At 42.9% G+C, this 23731-nt stretch overlaps 2 protein-coding genes and 1 pseudogene across 6 annotated transcripts in view; all 3 read right to left on the bottom strand.

The window, feature by feature from the left end:
* Positions 1–7716: 7716 nt before the first annotated feature.
* LOC133066827 (T-complex protein 1 subunit delta-like) lies at positions 7717–9449 on the bottom strand (annotated as a pseudogene).
* Positions 9450–10606: 1157 nt separating this feature from the next.
* Positions 10607–13467, bottom strand: BCL2L10 (BCL2 like 10). The gene is made up of 2 exons (XM_061158382.1): positions 12981–13467; positions 10607–11208 (listed from the first exon to the last, which is right to left on the bottom strand). The coding sequence occupies exons 1-2, from the start codon at positions 13410–13412 to the stop codon at positions 11086–11088; spliced, it is 555 nt and encodes a 184-aa protein (XP_061014365.1). The 5' UTR covers positions 13413–13467; the 3' UTR covers positions 10607–11085.
* A 7871-nt stretch (positions 13468–21338) lies between these two features.
* The window catches only part of GNB5 (G protein subunit beta 5), a 31548-nt gene continuing 29155 nt past the window's right edge, over positions 21339–23731 (bottom strand). For 4 of the 5 annotated variants that reach the window (XM_061157175.1, XM_061157172.1, XM_061157173.1 and 1 more), the window contains 2 exons: positions 23353–23519; positions 21339–22161 (listed from right to left, as the gene is read on the bottom strand). In XM_061157175.1, coding sequence (XP_061013158.1) covers positions 22150–22161; positions 23353–23519 — 179 coding nt within the window. In that variant the 3' untranslated portion in view covers positions 21339–22149. The remainder of the gene's footprint in view (positions 22162–23352; positions 23520–23731) is intronic. The other variant, XR_009695112.1, reaches the window with a different exon arrangement.

Genomic DNA, 23731 nt, shown 5'->3' on the forward strand with positions numbered 1-23731 from the left:
TCGAACCCAGGTCTCCCTCATTGCAGGTAAAGGCTTTACCATCTGAGCCACCAGGGAATATGACAGAGAAGAAGCAATTCTGATTCCATCTTGGAACTGTTTCTTTGACTTGCTTTTCCTGCTGTTGTTATTATAATTCTACATAAGGCCCTACCTCAGAAGACCCAGCTCCTCTGCCTGACTGCTGGACTAAAGAACTTTGTTCGGCTCACAGGGAGGTAATCTGACCTTCCCCACCTGTGACTGGCTGCAGGAAGGAAGGGACCATGTGTGCTGTGTGTGTGCACAGTCACTCAGTCCAACTCTTTGGGACCCCGTGGACTGTAGCCTGCTGGGCTCCTCGGTCCATGGAATTTCCAAGGCAGGAATATTGGAACGGGTTGCCATTTCCTACTTGAGGGGATCTTCTTGACCTAGGGATCCAACTGACATCTCCTGCACTGCAGTGGATTCTTTATGCTGAGGCAATTATTAGAGAAATTCAAGTCAAAACTACAGTGAGGTATCACCTCACACCAATCAGAATGGCCATCATAAAAATATCTATGAGAAAGAAATGCTGGAGAGGGTGTGGAGAAAAGGGAACCCTCCTACCCTGTTGTTGGCAATGTATATTGATAGAACCGCTATGGAGAAGAGGGGTTGAGATTCCTTAAAAAACTAGGAAGAAAACTACCACATGACCCAGCAATCCCACTACTTGGCTTATATGCAGAGAAAACTTGTAACTGACAAAGACACATGTACCCCAATATTCAAAGCAGCACTATTTCCAATAGCCAGGGCATGGAAGCAATCTAGATGTCCATCGACAGATGCATGGATTAAGAAGTTGTGATATATGTATATACAATGGAATATTACTCAGTCATAAAAACGAATGAAACTGAGTCAGTACTAGTGAGGTGGATGAACCTAGATCTGTCATACAGAGGGAAGTCAAGTCAGAAAGAGATAAGTATCATATATTGATGCATATATACGGAATCCAGAAAAATGGCAGTAATGAACCTATTTGCAGGGCAGAAGAGAGATGCAGATGCAGAGAACAGACTTGCTGAAATAGCAGGGGGGAGCAGTGGGTGGGACAAATTGAGACAGTTGCACTCACATATATACACCACCATGCCTAAAACAAACAGCAGCAGGAAGCAGCTGTATGGCAGAGGCAACTCAGCTCAGTGCTCTGTGACGATCTTATGGGTGGTATGGTGGGGGTGGGAGGGAGGTTCAAGGGAACAGATGTATACTTACAGCTGATTCATGTTACTGTACAGCAAAAAGCAATACAACATAGTAAAGCAACTATCCTCCAATTAAATACAGTTAAAGAAAAATGAAGTCTATAACAAATAAATGATGGAGAGGATGTGGAGGAAAGGAAGTGCTCCTGCACTGTTGGTAGGAATGTAAATTGATACAGCCACTATGGAGAGCAGTATTCAGGTTCTTCACAAAACTAAAAATAGAACTACCATATGATCCAGCAATCCCACTCATGGGCATTTTCCCAAAGAAAATCATAATTCAAAAAGACGCATTCACACTAATGTTCACTGCAGCACTATTTAAAACAGCCAGGACAGGGAAGCAACATAAATGCCAATCAACAGAGGAATGGATAAAGATTTGGTACACGTATACACTGGAATATTACTCAGCCATTAAAAAGGATGAAATAACGCCACTTATAGCAACATGGATGGACTTAGAGTGTGTCATATTGAATGAAGTCAGACAGAGAAGGATTAATATTGTATGACATGCCTTATGATACAAGGAACTTATTTACAAAACAGAAAAAGCAAATGATACAAATGAACTTATTTACAAAGCAGAAACAGACTCACAGGCTAAGAGAACAAACTGAAGCTTGCCAGGGGGAAGAACAGGAGGAAGAGACAGGAATTTGGGGACTGACATGGACACGCATGTGTGACCAGTTGCTTCAGTTGTGTCTGACCCTTTGTGACTCTCTGACCCTTTGTGACACTTTGTGACTCTCTGGACTGTAGCCCACCAGGCTCCTCTGTCCATGGGGATTCTCCAGGCAAGAATACTGGAGTAGGCTGCCATGCCCTCCTCCAAAGGATCTTCCCAACCTAGGTATCAAACCCACACCTCCTGTGTCTCCTACCGCTGTATTTAAAATGGATAACCAACAAGGTCCTACTCTTTAGTACAAGGAACTCTGCTCAATGATATGTGGCAGCTGAGATGGGAAGGGAGTTTGGGGGAGAATGGATACATGTATATGTATGGCTGAGTCCCTTTGCTGTCCACCTGAAACTACTGCAACACTGTTCATCTGCTATACACCAATACAAAGTAAAAAGTTAAACCAAAAAAATCCAGTATGTTACTGGCACAAAAATAGAAAATACAAATCAATGGAACAGGACAGAGATCCCAGAAATAAACCCACACAGCTATGGTCAATCAATCTATGATAAAGGAGGCAAGGTCAAGAAGCAACAGTTAGAACTGGACATGGAACAACGGGCTGGTTCCAAATTGGGAAAGGAGAACATCAAGGCTGTGTACTGTCACCCTGCTTTATTTAACTTATATGCAGAATACATCATGTGAAATGCCAGGCTGGATGAAGCACAAGCTGGAATTAAGACTGCCAGGAGAAATATCAATAACCTCAGATACGCACATGACACCACCCTTATGGCAGAAAGTGAAGAGGAACTAAAGAGCCTCTTGATGAAAGTGAAAGAGGAGAGTGAAAAAGTTGACTTAAAACTTAACATTTAAAAAACTAAGATCATGGCATCCAGTCCCATCACTTCATGGCAAATAGATGGGGAAACAGTGGAAACAGTGACAGACTTTAATTTTTTGGGCTCTAAATCATGGCAGATGGTGACTGCAGCCATGAAATTAAAAGATGCTTGCTCCTTGGAAGGAAAGTTATGACCAACCTAGACAGCATATTAAAAAGCAGAGACATTACTTTGCTGACAAAGGTCCTTCTGATCAAAGCTATGGTTTCTCCAATAGTCATGTATGGATGTGAGAGTTGGACCATAAAGAAAGCAGAGCGCCAAATAACTGATGCTTTTGAACTGTGGTGTTGAAGAAGACTCTTGAGAGTTCCTGGGACTGAAAGGAGATCAAACCAGTCAATCCTAAAGGAAATCAGTCCTGAATATTCATTGGAAGGACTGATGCTGAAGCTGAAGCTCCAATACTTTGGCCACCTGATGCAAAGGGCTGACTCATTCGAAAAGACCCTGAAGCTGGGAAGGATTGAAGGCAGGAGGAGAAGGGGATGACAGAGGATGGTTGGATGGTATCACCGACTCAATGGACAGAAATTTGAGCAAGCTCCGGGAGCTGTAATGGACAGGGAAGCCTGGCATGTTGCAGTCCATGTGGTCGAAAAGAGTTGGACATGACAAAGAGACTGAACTGAAAGGAGGCAAGACTATACAATGCAGGAAAGTCAGTCTTTTCAATAAATGGCACTGGAAAACCTGGACAGTTACATGTAAAAAATGAAATTAGAAAACTCTTTACCACCATACACAAAAATAAGCTCAAAATGGATTAAAGACCTAAATGTAAGATCAGACACTATAAAACTCTTAGAGGAAAACATAGGCAGAATACTCTCTGACATAAATTACAGCATTATCTTTTTCGATCCCCCTCCCAGAGTTATGGAAATAAAAATGAAAATAAACAAATGGGACCTAATTTAACTCAAACACTTCTGTACAGCAAAGGAAACCATAAACAAAACAAAAAGAAAATCCACAGAATGGGAGAAAATATTAATAAACAATGTGACTGACAAGGGATTAGTTTCAAAAATTTACACACAGCTCATGTGGCTTAATATCATAAAAACAAACAACTCAATCAAAAAATGGGTAGAAGACCCACACAGACCTATTTTTCCAAATAAGACATACAAATGGCCAAGAGGCACATGAAAAGGTGCACAATATCATTAATTACTAGAGAAATGCAAATCAAAACTATAATGAGATATCACCTCACACCCATCAGAATGGCCATCATTAAAAATATCAACAAACAATAAATGCTGGAGTGGGTGCAGAGAGAAGGGAAATCTCTTATGCTGTTGATAGGAATGTAAAGTGGTATTGCTACTCTAGAGAACATTATGGAGCATCCTTTAAAAAATAGGAATAAAACTACAATATGACCTAGTAATCCCACTAATGGGCAAGTACCCTAACCCAGGGATCGAACCCAGGTCTCCTGCATTGCAGGCAGATACTTTACTGTCTGAGCCACCAGGCAAGCCTGAGAAAACCATAATTCAAAAAGGCACACGTACCCCAGTGTTCACTGCAGCCCTGTCTATGATAGCCAGGACATGGAAGCAATCTAGATGTCCATTAACAGATGAACGCATAATGAAGTTGTGGTACATATATACAATGGAAGATTACTCAGCCATGAAAAGCAATCAATCTCGATTCAGTTAATCTTTAATGGATGAACCTAGAGGGTATTATATCGAGTGAAGTCAGTCAAAAAAAGAATAACAAATATCACATATTAACGCATATATATGGAATCTAGAAAAATGGTACTGATGAGCCTATTTGCAAGTCAGGAATAGAGATGCAGATGCATAGAATGGACTTGTGGACACTGCAGGATAAGGAGAGGGTGGGACAGATTGAGTGAGTGGTAGTGAAACATATACATTACCGTGTGTAAAACAGACAGCTAGTGGGAAGCTGCTGCATAACACAGGGAGCTCAGCCCGTGCTCTGTGATGGCTTAGCGGGGTGGGAAGGGGGAGCTGTTGTGGGGGGCGTTGAGAAGGAGGGGATATATGTATACTTATGGCTGATTCATGCTGTTGTATGGCAGAAATCAACACAACACTAAAGCAATATTCCTCTAACTAAAAATAAATTTTTAAAAATTTTGCTTAAAAAACAAACAAACAAAAAACAGTTGCTGTCTGATTCTGCAATCCCATTCATGGGCACATATCTGGAGAAAAACATGCACCCCAATGTTCACCGCAGCACAGTTTAAAATAGCCAAGACATAGAAGCAACCTAAATGTCCACTGACAGAGGAATGGATAAAGACTATGTGGTACATATATTCAATGGAATATTATTCAGCCATTAGAAAGAATGAAATAGTGACTTCTCTGGTGGTCTGGTGGTTAAGATTTTGCCTTCAAATGCAAGGGGTGAGAGTTCAATCCCTAGTTGGGGAGCTAAGACCCCACATGCCTTGAGGCCAAAGAACTAAAATATAAAGTAGAAGCAGTATTGTAACAAACTCAATAAAGACTTTAAAAATGATTCACATTTTAAAAAAACTTAAAAAAAGAATGAAACAATGCCATTTGCAGCAACAGTGATGGATCTACACATTGTCATACTGAGTGACGTCAGACAGAGAAAGACAAATATATGATGTCGCTTATATGCGGAATCTAAAAAATGATACAAATGAATTGACAAAACAGAAACAGATTCACAGTCTTAGAGAACAAGCTTTTGGTTACCAGAGGGGAACGGGCAGGGGTGTGGGGCATGGGGGGTGGGAAGGATAGTTAGGGAGTTTGTGATTAACATACACATAATACTATATATAAAATAAATAAACAATAAGGACCTACTGCTCAATAGTAAGGAACTCTGCTCAATAATATTTAGTAAGCTAAATGGGAAAAGAATTTGAAGAACAGATACATATTTATGCTACTTGAATCACTTTGCTGTATGTATACCTGAAACTAACACAACATTGTTTATCAAGTAAACTCCAGAAAGAAATAAAAAGTTAAAAAAAAATGTTTAAGCCGAAAAGGAAAATTATCAAGCCCCAAGTAGCTTCAGGCACACTCAAATCATGAGATTTCAGTCATGTCATCAAAACTGTTTCTCCACACTCCATCCTGCCCCCAATTTCTGACCTCTGTTCGGTGACCTCTTCTCTGTGGGAAGGCAAAACATTCTCTCCAGATTCTATTCCCAATGGTGACATAAGTCAAAGAGCTGGAATACGTCCGGCAAGAACATAGGACCTGTGTGAAGAAAATTGTAAGAGACCTAAATAAATGGAACAGAATTTCATGTTCTTAGAAGGGAAAATGCAATATTGTAAACATATTACTTATTTCCAAATTGATTTATAATCTAATCCCATTCTATTCAAAATCCTAAAGCAATGTCTTAGTGGATTTTTTATTAACTGGTTTTTAGAATTCATCTTAATTCACAAAAATAGCCAAGGACTTTTTTTTTTTTAAAGAATGGTGGAGGAGATTAAACTATAAAGCCAGATGTTCAAATATGCCATAAACACATAGTAATTGAGACAGAGTGCTATTAGCAAAGAAAAAGATAAGTCTACAAACTAGATAATACATTCAAATTAGCTAGGAAAAAATGAACCATCTATAAACAAGGCTGAAATACTACCCCAACTCTTAGAAGGACTGTCCTACTTCATGCTGCTACCAAATGCAAGTTCATGTGCCCCACACACAGTGAAGCCAAACAAATTGAAATGACAAGAGTTTGGAGCACAGAAAGATGTATTGCAGAGCTCTACAAGGAGACAGGTGGCTCCCACCCTCAAGCCTGGAACTTCTCAGAGTTTCAGCAAAGCACTTCTAAAGGCAAGGTGAGGGAGGGGCTAGGTTAGTTGTTGCAAACTTCTTGGTGTGGGAATCCTTTGTTCTTGCTGCTGCCCACATAGGTCAGGTCATGATGGTCCTGTAAACCCCCAACAAGACAGACACTATTCTCTGTCTTGCAACTTTGTATCTATACGTGAATAGACTCTTAAAAGTCAGAGCCCTGAGAACAGGCTATCCTGTATATTTCAGACAGTAAGCAACATCCTTTTACAAGAGGTGCAGAGGCAGCATGACTAAGCATTGGCAACAAAACACAAATGTTAAAGGAAAAGGAACAGATCAAGCATAGAGTCAGATTTGTTCTTCCCTATTACAAAACTACATTAAAAAGGATTCCAGAATGGATCAATGACCAAGGACATAAAATACTTTCTTTGTAATCCTGGGGCAAGAATGACCTTCCTAAAGAAGACAAATACCAGAAGATGTAAAGGCAAAAGCTTAGGATGATTTAACACTGGCAAGAGAGTGAACAGCTAAGCATTCTCTGACCTGGTCTAAGTTTGCATTGGTAGAACCTATTTTGAAAAGTAATTTGGCAGCAGCTAAATTTGAATACATATCAACTGTGACTCAGAATCTTTTTCTAGAATTCTTTTCTGTAGACATAATAATGCAGGGCTATGCACATAGGCAAAATCCATGCAATATTGTTTCCAATAGCCCATAAGGGGAGAAACACCCTAAAACACAAGGCAATGGAAAGTTAAATCAGCTTATCCTGCCATATGGAACAAGTCAGAACAGAAAGCAGAACTGCATGTTCTGAAGAGAAAAGGCTCGTAAGATGAGGCAACAAAGCAGGTCTAATTGTTTATAAAATGCAAGTAAAGTAATGGCCAGGAAGGCCTGGTGGGACACTGCAGTTTTTTAATTTTATAACCAAATAGTTAATATTCTCATTGTGTCAAGACAATTTCAAGCTAATGCCAAATGGAAGACCAAGCTCAGGAATGTAAAGAGGAAACAATCTTACAAACAAGAAAGGACACCAAGGCAGTGGTGCACTCCAGCTAAACTATCAGTGGCCACGAAGGTGCCAGCCAGCATCATCCAGATTACTGAGCATTTACCGCATCGTCAATGTGCAGAATCCTCCAGACAGTTTCAGTTGCTAGTGTCAGTACTGACTGAAGCCAACAAAGGCTGAACCATCAGTTCCTCCAAAACCCTGGAAATACCACCCTTTCGGACATTAATGCCTATAGTTTTCTCCTTGGGCATACCTGTTTTTCGCTTGTTTTTTGTTCTGTTACTGTAGAAATGGGATTCAGCCCAGCAGTTTTAGCTAGCATAGGTGAAATGACCACCACCACATCTGTAAAGGCACAAACGCAGTAGGATCTCATACCACTCAATGTTCATGCATATCCAGTTAACCACAGGGCCCACTATTTCTGGAGCACGCCCTCCCACAAGAACAGCTTTCTGCTTCACTCAACAATGAATCAGACATAGGGCATCATGAATCAAGGGCTCAGCTTCTTCAAGCCTGATTTGCTAGATAGAACCAGGAACCGCAACTGGAACCTTTTCCTGGGCTTATACAGCCTGTAACCTTGAGCAGTTTGCCAGAATCATGTAAACTGATCCCCTCAGCTCACTCACCCAAACCCAGCATGTCAGCTGCAAGTTGGTCAGTATGAGCCAGTGGCTTGGTTCTGGTCTCTTTCAATTATCCTTAACTACCGCAATATTCATTTTGAACAGGAGAGTTAACCCAAGATCACTAAGATCATGTCTTAAGAAGAGAATTCTATCTATTTTTAAAATTTGCTTCACTTAGAATATAGGCTGTCTTCCCTCAGGGCTTGGTCCATCTGGGCACAACAGAAACTGATTATCCTGATCTGCTTTTAAGCCCAATCTTAGGCTTTTCAATTCTGGTTATGTCAGAATTGGCCACCTTTTGGTTGAGAACCAGCCCTTCCACCAACTCACAATCAACTGTCCCTGCAAGTATCCCGCCCCCACCTGCCTCTTTTTTAAAATGACAGTTTATTTAAACTAAAAACAAAGAACAGTTTACCTATTTCTCTCATCCTCCACCCTGTACTTCTGGCAAGCAGTAACTTATTCTATCTATAAGCTTGGTTCTTTATTATTTTTTAGTTTCCATCTGTAAGAGAGATCACACAATATTTGTCTGTCTGATTTATTTCACTTAGCATTACACCCTTGAGGGCATTAGCAAGTTTCTTGGCTACTCTGACATCTCTAAGATCTTTGCCAGCAGCTGTGGTGGGTCGGTCACTCTCCTCCCTACATTTACACTTGAATACTGAGAGACGGTGGCTGAGTTCAACGAAATGGTTGCACTGTTTAGCAACTTTTCTCTGTCACTTGGTTCCACAGGTCAAGGCACGTCAAGACTTTAATACCCTTTCCAAATCCTCCTCGATGACTCAGAAATAATAAATCCGTTTCTGAAAAAAGTTGTTACAGCAATCGGAAAGAGAGCGTGGTGAGCCAGCAACAGTGACCACTGATGTGGAGCCACTTCCCTGGTTCTCTTGAGCCATGGCTCTGCCAGCATTCTGGCTGCTGGATATAACACTCGTGTTTGTTTCAGAATGCTAGCACCGTTTGTAATGGTCTCATTACCTCTCCCATCTTGAACCATTTTATCCATTCCTTTTGGTCCAAGTCTTGTTCTAATAGCATCAGCAACAGCTTCATCTATGGAGACATTGCTGAAGCAGATCCAGGCTAGCTTTTTAGCCACACAGGTGCTTTTCCCCTGGCTGCTGACAAGCTTGGCTGGGTCTGTGAGTGCTCCAAAAGGACACATGGACACAGATTCCAGTGGGCAGCAGGATAACTATGTCCACTGAAAGGGATCAGAATGTTACCCCCAAATATGCCACTTTGGCATACTGATTAATTTGAGCTGAAGAAAACTGAGAAATAGCATACATAGGAAGGGCTCTCTCTTTTCCCTCTTCCTGCCTAAAAGGAGGGTATAAATTTCCTGTGAGAAAGGTGACTTTTTGTACCAGGAAGGGGAGAACACTTCTATTACTGGCAATGGGAGTTAATACCAAGATGAATCTGCATTAATTTTACTAAAATAATCCTCATCTTCCATTTGCTTCCCCCATTTATTTCCTAGTCACTGTCCCACAACAGATTGGGTTGGTCAAAAAGTGCATTTGGGTTTTTCCATAAGATGTTACGGAAAAACCCAAATGAAATTTCTGGCCAATGCAAAATGACCCATGGAAGTCCAACCCCTTTCCTTTGTTTAGTCATGCTTGTGTGGCTCAGTTGTGTCCGACTCTTTTGAGACCCCACGGACTCGCTCCTCTATCCATGGAATTTTCCAGGTGAGAATACTGGAGCAGACTATCATTTCCTACTCCAGGGGATCGTCCCAAAACTGGGATTAAACCATCACCTCCTGCATTGGCAGATAGATTCTCTACCACTGAGCCACCTGGGAATCCCTTGTTTAGTCATATCTCAACTATTTACCATTCTTTGCTAAAATGGTATACAAACCCCAAGTCTGTTTCTTTTTCACTTGTTTTCTATAAAGTCCCCTGTAAAAAACAGCAACAAATAAAACGTGTATGTTTTCCTCCTGTTTTCTATCTTTTGTCTTCTAAATTCACAGGCCTCAGCTATAGTATCTAAGAGGGTCAAGTTTTCTCTCTCCATCAACTTCAACTGATGAGCTGACTTCAGAATGGAAGGTGAAAGATAAGGACTTGCTAAGTGCTTGTGTATTGATTAAATGTTTAAAATGTTTGTCTGTGATGTATTTAAAGAGACAATAAAAGGAAACTGTCAATCAAGTTACTCCCAAGAATAAAGGCTTACTGAATCCCAAGCAACACCAACTACATTTTTTTAAAAGATGCATAAATTTATTAAAACTTAAGATTTAAAAATTTATTGAAATCAGAAAAATAAAATTTAATAAATTTCAATACATTAACTCTAGAAACCAAGAAGAATTTAGAAAGGATTCCTTTAAAAAGATTTACTATTACATTCTTTGTCAGACTGTGACTCAGGGAACTTGTGGTATCATTTTACACCCCTGATATACTGCCTTGATAAATCAATCAGTAGTAGCTCATGAAATCATGGATAGATGAGAGACGCATATCCACTCTTATCCCAATGTAGCAAATAGCCCCACATTTCATAGTTAATGATAAGCGGTTTCTTCTGTAATTCTTTGGAGCAATAAGCCTTTGGACCCCTGTGTCCCCCATTTTAAAAACAGCCATTTATGCCTTTGTCCCAATATATTGGGTTGTCAGGAGTTAAAACGCTGGCTGAAACACTGAAGGACTCCTTATATGAATGCAGATAAAAATGTCTCAGAAGGTGGTTTACTTTGATTTGGTCTTTCACATTTCAAATTTGCTTGGTTGGTCAGAGTTAGGCAGGCAGAAATGAGTTAAGAATTTTAGAACTCACGATAATTTCATCCAGAAGTAGATTATGATTATTACTGTCCAGTATGAGAGGAAAAACCAGACTAGCTGTCTTTCCCAAGATGGCTGCAATGAGTGGCTGAAGAAGAGACAAAATCCATCCTAAAATGGAAGAAGAGAATTAGTTTCATAATACTCAAAACCTGTACTCAATTAAATACACAGAGCTTCTGGATGAAGCAGTAAGACAACTCCTGGATTTAAAAAGTTTAAAAAAGGTTCTGATCAGTAGGTTACTTGTAATTAGGAATCTTTCAGTTAGGGTTTGTAAGAAGTTGTCTAACACAGGAGGAACATAGAGGACATGATTTTGTCACTTAGAGCAGGAATCCTCATCTTTTCACTCACTTCTTTCAAAACCCAAGAGGAAAGTAGAATACTATATCTGTTTTTTCCTGATCACAAAACAGATGCCATTTGGGAAAATGACAAATTACTAACTTGAAAGGTAACTCCTGAGACAATAAAGCAAGTAGTTCCATTCAGAAAAATGGGCAGGAAGGGACCTGAAATCCAGACTGTGGCATTTAAACTGCAGCTGAGAGAGATGTGGGCACTTCTTCTTTACCCAATTGGAAAGTTTCTGCTTTTTGAGATTAAAAGATTATTCCTTACTCAATGGTGATTAGCCAAAAGTTAAGGGAAAAAAAACACCACCACCACCTCCCCATCAATTTCCTCTTTAGTGTGGAGGGCTCTTGGGGGCCAAATGCCTTGTTAAGACAAATGGCTCAGGTGAGTTTCTGACAATTCACAGGCCTGGAGAGTTGAAGACCTACGCCCCCATCCCTTCATATACCAAAAGGATGAAGTTAATGCTAACACCTTAAACTGTTCATATAAGGTCAAGGTTCTGACTCAAATACTATCCTTCCTCCACAAAAGGAACCCAATTCATCAATACAGGTCTGTCAGGAAATTGCAAACAGTGCAGTGTCTTCCCCAGATTATTTTTAGATTATGTTTCAATTGCTTTTTAGATTATGTTTTTAATTGCTGGTTTTAATAATTTGGCTGCATTTCTTCTATAACTTGGGTCACTACAGTCATTGCTTCAACTCCAGTAAGGAAGAGAAGAAAGAAGCAGGGGTCTCACTCAGAACCCAGCAGGGCATTCTACCCTCTTACTGAAGGCTGGCCAGACTCTCCTTGATCATCGGCTTGGTTTTGGAGCCGCAATGCAACTCCAGCTCTAGCCTAGACCACAGAGATCAATGACTTACGGCTGAGAGCTGGGGCGACAGGCTATCCCGCAATTGAAGGCTGAGTGCAGTAAATTAGAAGTTAAGGAACCACACGGTGCCCGTGCACACCCCACCCCCAGACACCTCTGCCTTAGTGCTTCCTGAGGGATGTGGGGATGGACCACGGGCTGCTTTTTCTTTATTTTTATTTTCTGTTGCTTTTTTTTTTTTTTTTTTTTGCTTTTTCATTCTAATGAAAAAGGCTGGTGTGCTCTGACCTGCAGAGCTGTGGGGTCCATAAAGAGGTGCATCTAGTAAGTTTCGTGTAAAGAATTCATCTGGCCCAGGTCACCCCATTGCTGACTTCACCACTGTGGGAGTCTGCTTAACTAAACAAAGCATCCCGACCTACCATGAGCACACCCTACAACCGGAGGGTGGTCAAGGGAAGGGCCAAAGTGTGCAAACCCAAGTCGGGTGCTGCTTCCTCAGAATGGTTTAGTATGCGAGCTGTCTAGCTAGGCCTATTTCGGCCTGACTCTACCAGTACAGAAAGTCAGACTTCACCCCAAACTTCCCAGTCCTGCTGAAGCAAATGCTCTACAGGGCTGGCGCCTCGGAGTCCCTCCGCTAGCCGGCTGCGTGTGCGCGTCCCAGGCCGCCCACCAGCCCCGCGTCCTTCGCGCTCACCCAGCCGCCGTTGGCCATCATCCAGGCGCGGTGCCTTTCGCAGAACTGGGCACACAGAAGGGCCACCAGGAGCCGACAGTCCCTGCTAACGCCGTCGTCGTCTCTCTTCTGCCGTCGGGTCGTCTGCGGCGGCCTCTCCAGCAGCGACCCCGCGAAAGTCACGAGTGAGGCCACGCGGCCCCAGCTGGGGCCAGGGTCTTCGTCGAGTAGCCTCTGCGCCATCCTGGCCACCAGCTCGACGCGGTGCCTGCGGAAGCGGCGGTAAAGGAGCAAGACGTTTCGATTTGCTTCCTGGATACGGACGGCCACGTGGCGCAGCACGGCAGCCTCGGGCGTGGAGGGCGCAGGAGCGGGAGTGCCCGGCTCCCGGGCGCAGAACTCGAGGTAGTCCGTCAGCAGCCGGGCGGTGCGCTCCCTAAACGGGTCCACCATGGCTCCGCCTCTACCGGGGGTCCGACCCGGGCCTGTTTTCTGGGCCTCCCGGCGCCCCGCCCCTCCTCGCGTTGGCTCGGCTCAGCCCGCCCCCACGCAGTTGCTTTCCCAGGTCTGGAGAGGAGCCTTTGATGGGAATCCCATCGACACTTGTTCCGGTCCCAACAGCCAAGGCCCCGTGGTGTGCATGGATTCACGTAGCAGTCAGGGCCAGAGTGAGACTCTTTGGGGGTTATTGTTTTTAGCTTTCAGCTTGGGGACTAAGAACCCAGAGGGGACAGTCAAGGCAAATGGGCTAGGCTTGCCTCTCCTTTAGGAGAGGTTCCCTGCTGGCTCAGATGGTAAAGAATCTGCTTGCAATGTAGGAGACCAGGGTTTGATCCCTCCGTGGGAAAGGTCCCCTGGAGAAGTGAATGGCTATCCTCTCCAGTATTCTTGCCTGGAGAATTCCATGGACAGAGGAGCCTAGGGGGCTACAGTTCATGAGTCGAACACGGGTGAGCCACCGACACTTTCTTTCATACTAGGAGAGGATGACAAAGGCTACACACAGCCCTCCGCTGGTGACTCCCTTGAAAGTATTATCAGCATTTTCTCAGATTGGATGGAAGCATCCAGGCATGTGTTGGAATCTGGCCATACTCTACAGGAAACAGGGTAATTCTTCTGCATGTTGCTACTAGAGTACCAATATTAGCTACTTTAGTGCATTCATTCATTCACTCATTTACTCCTAGCCTTTGGGGTGCTAGGTCTCCCCCTTAGCACTGGAGATACAATGGAGAACAAGGCATGTGGTCCCTGCTCTTAAGGACCCTACAGTCTAAGTGATGGGACAAAGAAACGGCCAATCACAGCACAGTTAACAGTTTTTGGCTGTTTCTTATAGCTACCATCCTTATATTACTTAGAATTCTCCACATTTTACTAGCTAATCCCTCATTACTCCACTCCCCTATTATAGTTAATATACTTCTTATACTAATCTTTCTCTGTTCATGTTATTCCATGGCTTCTTTCTCCTGAATAGACTCAGGTGGACACAGAATTGGTATCAGCTGTGAAATTTGTGAGGGTTCATTGGTCTGGAGCATTTTGAAATATCCCCACCAGGGTGAAAGATGAATAGCTGTATCTTGTATCACCTACAAAAAGAAAGAGTCACAAACTTGGTAGGTCACTTTGGAGGCAACATACACATCTGAGTATGCAACATCAACCCATCTACAGGCTGGTGGACTTAGGAGTAAAACAAGAGAAGGCTCTGCAGCTGTTTAGGCTGAAGTACGAGCTGATTTCCCAGGTGGTGCAGTGGTAAAGGATCTGCCTGCAACGCAGGAGATGTGAGTTCAATCCCTGGGTTGGGAAGATACCCTGGAGAAGGAAATGACAACCCAATGCAGTATTCTTGCTGGGGAAAGCCCACGGACAGAGGAGCCTGTGAGCTACAGTCCATGGGGGTGACTAATCAGCAACAACAGGCTGCTGTACCACTTGGGTCTTGTGATCCAAAAGATCCAATGATACTTGAAGTGTCAAATAGGGAAGCTGGATGGACTCTCTGACAAGCACCAATAGCACCTCTAGGATTTTAAAGCAAATCTATGTCCTCTTTTGCCAGTAACTATTCTCCTTTTGAGAAGCAGGTTCTGGCTTGCTACTTGGTAGAAGCTGAATGAGGTGATCAGGCAGTTTGAGATCTAATCATAATATGGATGCTGTTGGACCTATCTGGTTATAAAGTTAGGCGTGCACAGTAGCAATCTATCATCAAGTGGAAATGGTATATGAGACCGAACTCAGGTTCATGACGTAGGATTGTATAGGTGGGTGGCTCAGACCGCTGCAACACCAACTCCTGTTGCTTTGCCCCTTCATTCCATGCCTGTGGCCTCCAGGGAGTTGCTTATGACAAGTTGACTGAGGGAGAACTCAAACCTGGATTGTAGATGTTGTATTGTTGCTTAGTTGCTCAGTCATGTCTGACCTCATGAACAGCAGCACACCAGGCTTCACTGTCCTTCATGATCTCCCAGAGTTTGCTCAAACTCATATCCACTGAGTCGATGATGCCATCCAACTATCTCATCCTCTGTCACCCCCTTGTCCTTCTGCCCTCAATCTTTCCCAGCATCAGGGTCTTTTCCAGTGAGTCAGCCCTTCGCATCAGGTGCCCACAATATTGGAGCTTCAGCTTCAGCATCAGTCCTTCCGATGAATATTCTGGGTTGATTTCCTTTGGGATTGACTGGTTTCATCTCCTTGCTGTTCAAGGGACTCTCAAGAGTCTTCTCCAGTACCACAGTTTGAAAGCATCAGTCTTCAGCACTCAGCCTTCTTCATGGTCCAACTCTCATATCTATACATGATTACTGGAAAAACCACAGCTTTGGTTATACAGACCTTTGTCGGCAAAGTGATGTCTCTGCTTTTTACTACACTGTCTAGGTTTGTTATGGTTTTTTTTCCCAAGGAGCAAGCGTCTTTTAATTTCATGGTTGAAGTCACTGCCCACAGTGATTTTGGAGCCCAATAAAATAAAGTCTGTCATTGCTTCCATTTTTCCCCCGTCTATTTGCCATGAAGTGATGGGACCAGATGCCATGGTCTTAGTTTTTTGAAAGTTGAGTTTCAAGCCAGCTTTTTCACTCTTCTCTTTCACCTTCATCAAGAGGCTCTTTAGTTCCTCTTTGCTTTCTACTGTTAGGGTGGTGTCATCTGCATATCTGAGGTTATTGATATATTGTAGATAGGTCTATATGATATGCTGGTACCACATGACAGTGGATAGCTAGAGCCTTATAGTTCTGCTTGAGGTCGGGGGGTACTGTGAAGACAGTGGTGAAGGAAAATCCTCCCACCAGTTAGAAATTCAAGCAGGATATATGACTGTACCCTAAGTCTGGGGTGAGAGATGGTTAGAGTAGAGATCTACACTGAATCTTGGGCAGCTTCTGATGGTTTGGCTGGATGGTCAGGACCTTGAAGATTGGTGACAAGGAAATCTTGGACACAGATATGTGGGTGAACCCCTCTGAACAGGTGCAGATTGAAGATACTTGTCTCCCATGTCAATGCCTCCAAAGGGTGGCCACTGTAGAGGATCTTACAATCAAGTAGACAAAATTCTGTGCTCTGTGGCTATCAGAGAGCTTCTTTACACAGCTGCCATGGTGCCTGCTCTATGAATGCCCATGAAGAGGCCATGCAGCAGAGACAGAGGATGTGGCCCTAACAGAACTCCCTCTGTGAAGGCTGAGCTGGCTAATGCTAGTGCTGAGGGCCTGTTCTGCAAGTGCCAGTGATTCTGATATGGTGAGAAATGAATTTTTCCAGAAGGGAATATAAACATTGTCAAAAAGAGCTGGTTGAAATATCTTATGAGTTCCCTTATTATGTTAATGTTTTGATATAGGTTCATGTTTTATTTTCAAGGGAGTCATGATTTTATATTTTATTAGCAAGCACACACTTTATATTTTATTAGCAAGCACACAGTTTTTTCTTAGATTTGGAGTAGCCTGGGTGTTAGTAGTAAATCCTCTGGCCCTGCCATTGGTTAGTATTAGCTAAATCAAACAAATGAATAAATTAACCTCCACACAGCATTTCTTATCCAGTTTGCAGTCAGACTTGGCTATAATCCCCCCTCTGCCACTTAGAAGCTGTGCAACTGTGAAAAAAGTTTTTCAGCTCTCCCGGCCTCAATTTCCTAATCTAAGAAATGGAGGTGATAAACTGTCTGCATCATAGGTTGTTACAAGGGTTACATGAGTTGGTATATACAAAGGCTTTAGCATACTGCCTGGCACATAGTAAAAGCTCTTTACAGAGGAGCTTGTATTATTAATATGAATTGATCAAGGTTACCAGGCTCACTTGCCCCACTTCTAACCAAAATGCAATTTGTGACATTTTTGGTGAGCCTTACCTATATGGTTTCTGGTTTTGTTTTTAAAATACTGAAAGTAGCTAGAGACCACCTACTATTTTTTCATATACATTTAAACAGCTTTATTGTGATATAATTCACAATACCACAAAATTCACTTTTAAAGTATAAATTTCAGTGGGCTATAGTATATTCAAGATAGTGCAACCATCACCACTGTGTAATTTCATTATCTCGAAGGATATCCAATCTCGTAAGTAACCAGTGACCTACTTTCTGTTGCTATGGATCTGCCTATTCTGACATTTCATGTAAACGGAATCATTCACTATGTGGTCCTATATGCCTCGCTTCTTTCACCTGGTATGTTTTCAAAGCTCATCCATGTTGTAGCTTGAATCAGTACTTAATTCCTTTGTATTGCTAAATAATATCCCATTGTATAGATGTACCATATTTTGGCCATCCATTCATCAGCAGTTGAACCTTTGAGTTGTTCCACTTTGAGCTGCTGTGAACATTTGTGTTCAAGTTACTGTGTGGACATGTTTTCATTTCCCTCAGGTAACACCTAGGAGGGGAGGCCACCTATTACTGGGGAACACAGACAGGTTGGAAACAGTGACTTCGGGTTCCTGGTTTACATGAGTAACCAGGCAAATGTTAAGCATTCCCCAGTGGTGTGTTGGTTAGATAACCTGGGGTTCAAAGATAGGCAATTTTTGTTGCCACAGTCTTTGCATAAATGTTCATACCATATTTGCATTGAGTTTTTCTTATGTATGTGGTTAAATCAACCAGCACATTGTTTCTGACCCCATCTCCTCCCTAGAGGGTCTGCATCCTTTTCACAACTACAGAAACATATTCACTTCTTTCACCAGAATTAGCGGGAGTCCGCCCACCGTGGAGACTGACCAGTCCTGAAGGCCAGCCTAGCTAGCACCAAGCCCTGGTTAGAGAATGAGGGGTTGGCAGATACTCTGAAGAGTGACCTGATTCTCCCCCATCACTGGTGAGACAGCGAGTGGTTTAGCTTCGTGTGCTCCCAAAGGATCTACAGACAAGAAGATTCACTGAGACCTTTCCCCAGCTTGCCCCCTCATCAGAATTCCCAGCCCACTTCAGTCCTGCCTGATCCTGATCTCCAGGGGACGGGCCTTAGGGTCTGCGTGTTTAACCTGCTGTCGAGCCAGTGGGCACATCTGGGGAATGCAGATGTACAAATGCCTGCTCAGTCAGCAATCCTAGGCTTGGAGGGAAGCTCCAATCCCAGTGCCAGTTAATCTTTGAACTCAGCAGCTGAGCTTACCCCAGAATCCCAAGGGTCTTCCTTTGAAAAGACTGTTAGGGATTCACAGCCCCCGCTGGTCTCCTGCCTTGCCCACTGCCTCTCTGTGCCCAGATATGCTGCTTTCAAAGTCAGTATGACCCTGGGAGTCCTTCTGGGGGACCCTCCAAAGTCAAAACTATTTTCACAATAACACTGACTCCTTTTTTGTACGTGTGGCTTTTAAAATTCTCATTTTCTCAGGAGTTTTCAAGAGGCTACTGATGGGTAGTAGAATATGTGCTTCTGGAATCCTGTGTTTTATCATTTTTCTCAGTTTTCATTTCTAATATGATAAATATTGATAGATAAAAGCAACATAAACAAAAAGCTCTTTGTGGTCCTCAATAATTTTTAAGAGTGTAGAGGGATCTTTAGATGAAAACATTGAGAATCACTAGCCTAGATGAATCTTTAATAATTACTATTTTGATACATGAGTCGGGGCTGTAGGGGTGAGAGGAGAGTAAAGAATGAAAAAGGAGGAGAGTAGGGAGGAGGGGGAGAGGGAGGAGGAGGAGAGAGACAGGAAAGAGGTGAAATAAGGAGAGAGAGGAGGGAGGAGATGGGGGGACAAGGGGAAGAATGAGGGAGAAGGGACAAGAGGAGTTGGAAGGGAGAGGAGGAGAACAGGAAAGGGAAGAGGGGAAGGAACTTTAGAGCTCTCCCATTTGCTAGATGAGAAAACTGAGGCTGAGAGGCATTTAGATATTATATATCCTGTAAAAGTGGAAAAGCTCGGTCTAAACCTTTGTCCCCATGCTGTCCCCCTCTTAAGATCAATCAAGTGTTAGAAGGTTCACCTTCTAGCCAGATGGCCAAGCAACTAGGAGAGGCCAGGTTGCAAGGGCCTTCACAACTTTTGCTATTTTAAAGTCACTTACAATCCAGGGAAGGGTGTGGAGGAGGCCCAGGATGGGAAGAGGGAAGTGAATAATGGGTGCCTGCTCTGGCTCGGGGCTCACTCCAGAGCCTGAACCCAGACCCACTTCTGGGAGGCCAGCTGCCCACTCCCTCAAAGCAGCTGCCTTGGTTTTAGTTCACAGGTATTTCCCACACCACCTGTCATCACACACCTCCTTGTTAAACCCCTTCTCTGCCTAACCTTTCTCTTCTCTGGCTGGAAAGGGGGTGTCCAAGGCTGTGCACACCTGTGGGCACATCTGTTTGGCCCCTTCACCACAATGGTTTAGTACCTTTGCCTCCTAGTCCTCTAAAAAAAAAAAAAGATAGCCTGATTAACAAACTCCACTCAGTATTATTTTCAATATGCAAAATACAATTTATTACCTAAAGTTTATCCCTGAATCTCCATGTAATCTGGTATATTCCCAACCAAGTATTTCATCAATAATAATACTAAACAACACCCAAGTGAGATTAAATACTTATAGGGGAGGTGGCTTAATGCCCATGGGAGTGAGTGTTGGAGGGAATACTTTCTTAGGGCCCTGAAAATCACTTTTCTGATTGTAAAGTTAGGGACTACTTTGCACGTATACTGACAATATCTACCACCTCTCCAAATATATAACCTTGAATTTGCTTGAGCCCGAGTGACTTCTCCTTTGCCCTGTCTTCCTTCACTTCTGGGAGGCCCAGGTCAGATTGCAGACACATAGAAGGGTCTGTGGGAGACAGGGAAGGAAGTATCATAACTAGGAGCCCAGGAACAAACTTGGGAGAACCTTCTGGGAGCAGAGCTTGGGGATTTCACAGGACACGTTGTGGGGCCAGCACTTCAGCAGTTGGCAGGAACCGGGTGGACCTGCTGCCCACTCCCCTGAGCCCTTGTGCAGAATGGAGAAGGTGCTGAAGGCTGTCCCTCTGGGCTCTGCTCCCGCCCGTCTTCTCTCTTGTTCTCAGGGTGGGTAGAGCAGCAGAGATGGAGTGGGTGCAGATTGGGGGAGGTGAGTAGGGGCTTTTCACATTGTCTCTCTCTACTCCAGGACCTACTGTGTAGTAAAACCCTTAGTAAATGTTTTCTTGGCAAATGATGGAATATAAGCATTATGTTTATTTTAAAAGAGTTTATGGAAAAGCTGGCCTAGGGAATTTCTGACTCATTTTGATATCTGAATGAGTAGTTTTGTGGGTGGGCCTGGTGCACCCCCTGAGGTTTACAGGGGCACTAGGCCCAGGCCTATCAGATAGCTCCAGGTGTCGAAGGGCCTCTGCAAGCAGCAGAGCCTGGGGCTGGGCCTGCAAAGCTGGAACTACCATCAGGAGAAGGGCCAGGCTGTGGCAGGGCCATGAGAGGGGACGGAGGATCTGGGGGACTCAGCACGCATGGCCCTCGGACACCACAAGGACATGGCCCGGCAGACCCAACCACCCAGAGGGCAAGCCTCACCCAGGAATGGTTTTTGGTTTGAGGTGACCTTTTATTTCCCTAAGTTTGCATGCTGTCTTCATGAATGAGGAGTTTTCTAAAACAAAGGATAAGCTTCTACACTTGAAAATAAGGGATCCTAGAACTAAAGCACTTGGTATCGTCTAGAAGGATCTGCTGAATTTTAAATAAAGGCAGGATATTATGTTTTTTCCTCCATATAAGTGAAACAAAGACATCATCATTCAAGAGCTATCAATCTGTGTATGTAATTACACTTGCAATGCAATAAATACGAGTATAATTGATATGGACAAGATTCACTTTAGCCTGAGTAGATGCTACTAATCCTAATACATCTAATACCACAAATAGGTTTTCAAATAAATTTACTGTCCTCTGTTCCCACACAGAAAGGTTTTGGTTCCTCTGAGAAGCGTTTGTGTCCCAAACAGCACTCAGCTTTTCCCTCTAATGATAGAAAATGTCCCGCCCTCCTGATACAAGCCACCATCACAAGATGCACAGATCAAATCTGTCTATTTTACCCATATCTCTGCTTCCTTTGTAACATGGAAATGTTTTACCTGAAAAAAAAAGACAAGAGGAGGCAAGGCTGAAAAGGATACTTTCACAATAAAACCACATGTAAAAGAATTGATTTTGTCTCTTACATCTGGATTGCAATTTTCTTCTAAGACCAAGTAACGTGGTCCTCACATTGTCCATTAAAATCAGCAGTTCCTGGGGAAGGTTTCAAATGTCAGAATGTACACTGAGAAAAATCAGCTCTTAAAGTGCTCCGAAAAATAACTTGATTCCAGGAAACAAAACGGAATATAGTAAATGGTCAATTCTACTGGGAATAGCAGAATTCTACCAGGACTAGAGAATGAGTTGAGACTAGTATAATTTATAATAATCTTAAAAACATATATTTTCAAAAATGTTCAAAATGAAAAACACTGTACTGGAAGGTGTTCTCATAGTGTTGGAGGTTCATACTGGGATCTTTCCAGGGTGATGGTTTTAATAGTAATGTTGGAGACATTTGGTGAACTTTCAGTCACGGAGTTGCTCACTTGAAGCTAAGTTGCAAGAAACTCTCAGACCCTCTAGAAGTAAGATATATTTACATGTGATGCTTTCAGATTCTATTCTCAGGTGCCTATGTGCACTGTGATTAAGCCCAGACCTGCAAAGACACAAACAGATAATCTTCAGTCTGTTTTTCAGTTGACATTTGTAAAACCTGAGTTTAAAGAGAGAAAATCAAAGTCTATAATACACAAACATACACACTGTATCCAAAATAGAGCACTCACAGGTCTTAGAAGGATAATACTTCATTCCTAGCAACTCAAAGGTGCTTTTTTGCCTCTCGCTTTCCCTCTCCCTTAGTTAACTGTCTGAAGGGCATCTGTGGCCCCCTTGCTAAGGAATGGTAATTTTTAGACTGACAACCGGAATCCTCTGTATGCATCCAGCTCTCTGGGTATACTGACATGGCTTTATTAATTTAGCAAACTCTTGCCCAGGATGATGAAATCACAAATAACTTCACTGTTTATTTCTCGAATTTTGAAAAAATCCATTTATCCTAAGACTGGACTATTCAATTACTCATTTTAGAAATGACACACACTTCTTAGGATAATATGCAGCATCAAATGGCCAGGTACTTTTCTAGACAGTCTTTGAAATTCTCTCCCTCCTCTGACCCTGTGTCCAGCAAACAATCTTAAGCTATGCCCCAAATTTGTTCAATCCTACTTAAGTCCCTCCATCAAAAGATTTACCTTCAATCAGACCCCTAAAACCTTTGGCAGATAAATATCTGTCTTTGCTCTCTCCTTCTGAAATACTAATAAGACTGTCAAGTTTGTGATCTTCCACAGTGAAGTAAATTTTGCTTGCTGAACAGTTTTTTGGTGGAATTTCTAGGGAGCCAACACCTGATACAGTCATGGAGCTCTTTGAGAATCTAATAAAGCCATAAGGACACTATTCCTGGAAAAATGCACACATATACACAATTTAGCATATAACTGCATGGACTTCATAGGTCTCCTAAAGCCTCTGTGTGGACTTCACAGGGGTCTGTGACTGGGATAAGGACCCTGGTGCTCCTGGGAGGTGAGATTGGCAATTGGATTTGTCACAGGCTGGAATCAGACTTTTAGGGTATCTGTGCTGGAATACCTGCACTGATGGGAAACTCACTACCTCCCAAGGCAAATCATTCCTCTGTGGCTATAGACTTGAACTTAGAGCTCTCTTTTGGCTGCCCAGGCCCATCCTAGCTTACTCTGATCTCTCCGCTTTTAAGAAGACCAATCACTCCTGCTCTCACACACACGGTAAAGTAGAAAAGCTTCTCTCTTACTCTGAGGGTGTGATCCCATGATCCTGAGCAAAAGGCAGTCCCATCAGGGGAAACTCGCAGAGTACTAACACGGTTTTCATGTCCAAACAAGATGGAGACTCGAGACCCCTTGAGGACATCCCAGACGTTGATGGTATAATCATTGTATCCAGCAAACAGCAGGCGACCTTAAAGCGAGAGGTAAGATGGTTACTCAACCAGTTCCTTCCTTTTGTTTTTCTTTTCATGACTCTCTTTCTTGCGCTCATTCATTCATTCATTCAATTAACAGTGCTTTAGTGCCCACTATGTGCCAGGCATTGTGGTTTGCGCTGGGGATTCAAAGAGAAGAAAGCACAGTTGCTGGTCCCTGTGGAGGGTGATGGTGGGCAGGCTGACT

The sequence above is a fragment of the Dama dama genome, chromosome 12, assembly GCF_033118175.1.
Source record: "Dama dama isolate Ldn47 chromosome 12, ASM3311817v1, whole genome shotgun sequence".
Lineage (NCBI taxonomy): Eukaryota > Metazoa > Chordata > Mammalia > Artiodactyla > Cervidae > Dama > Dama dama.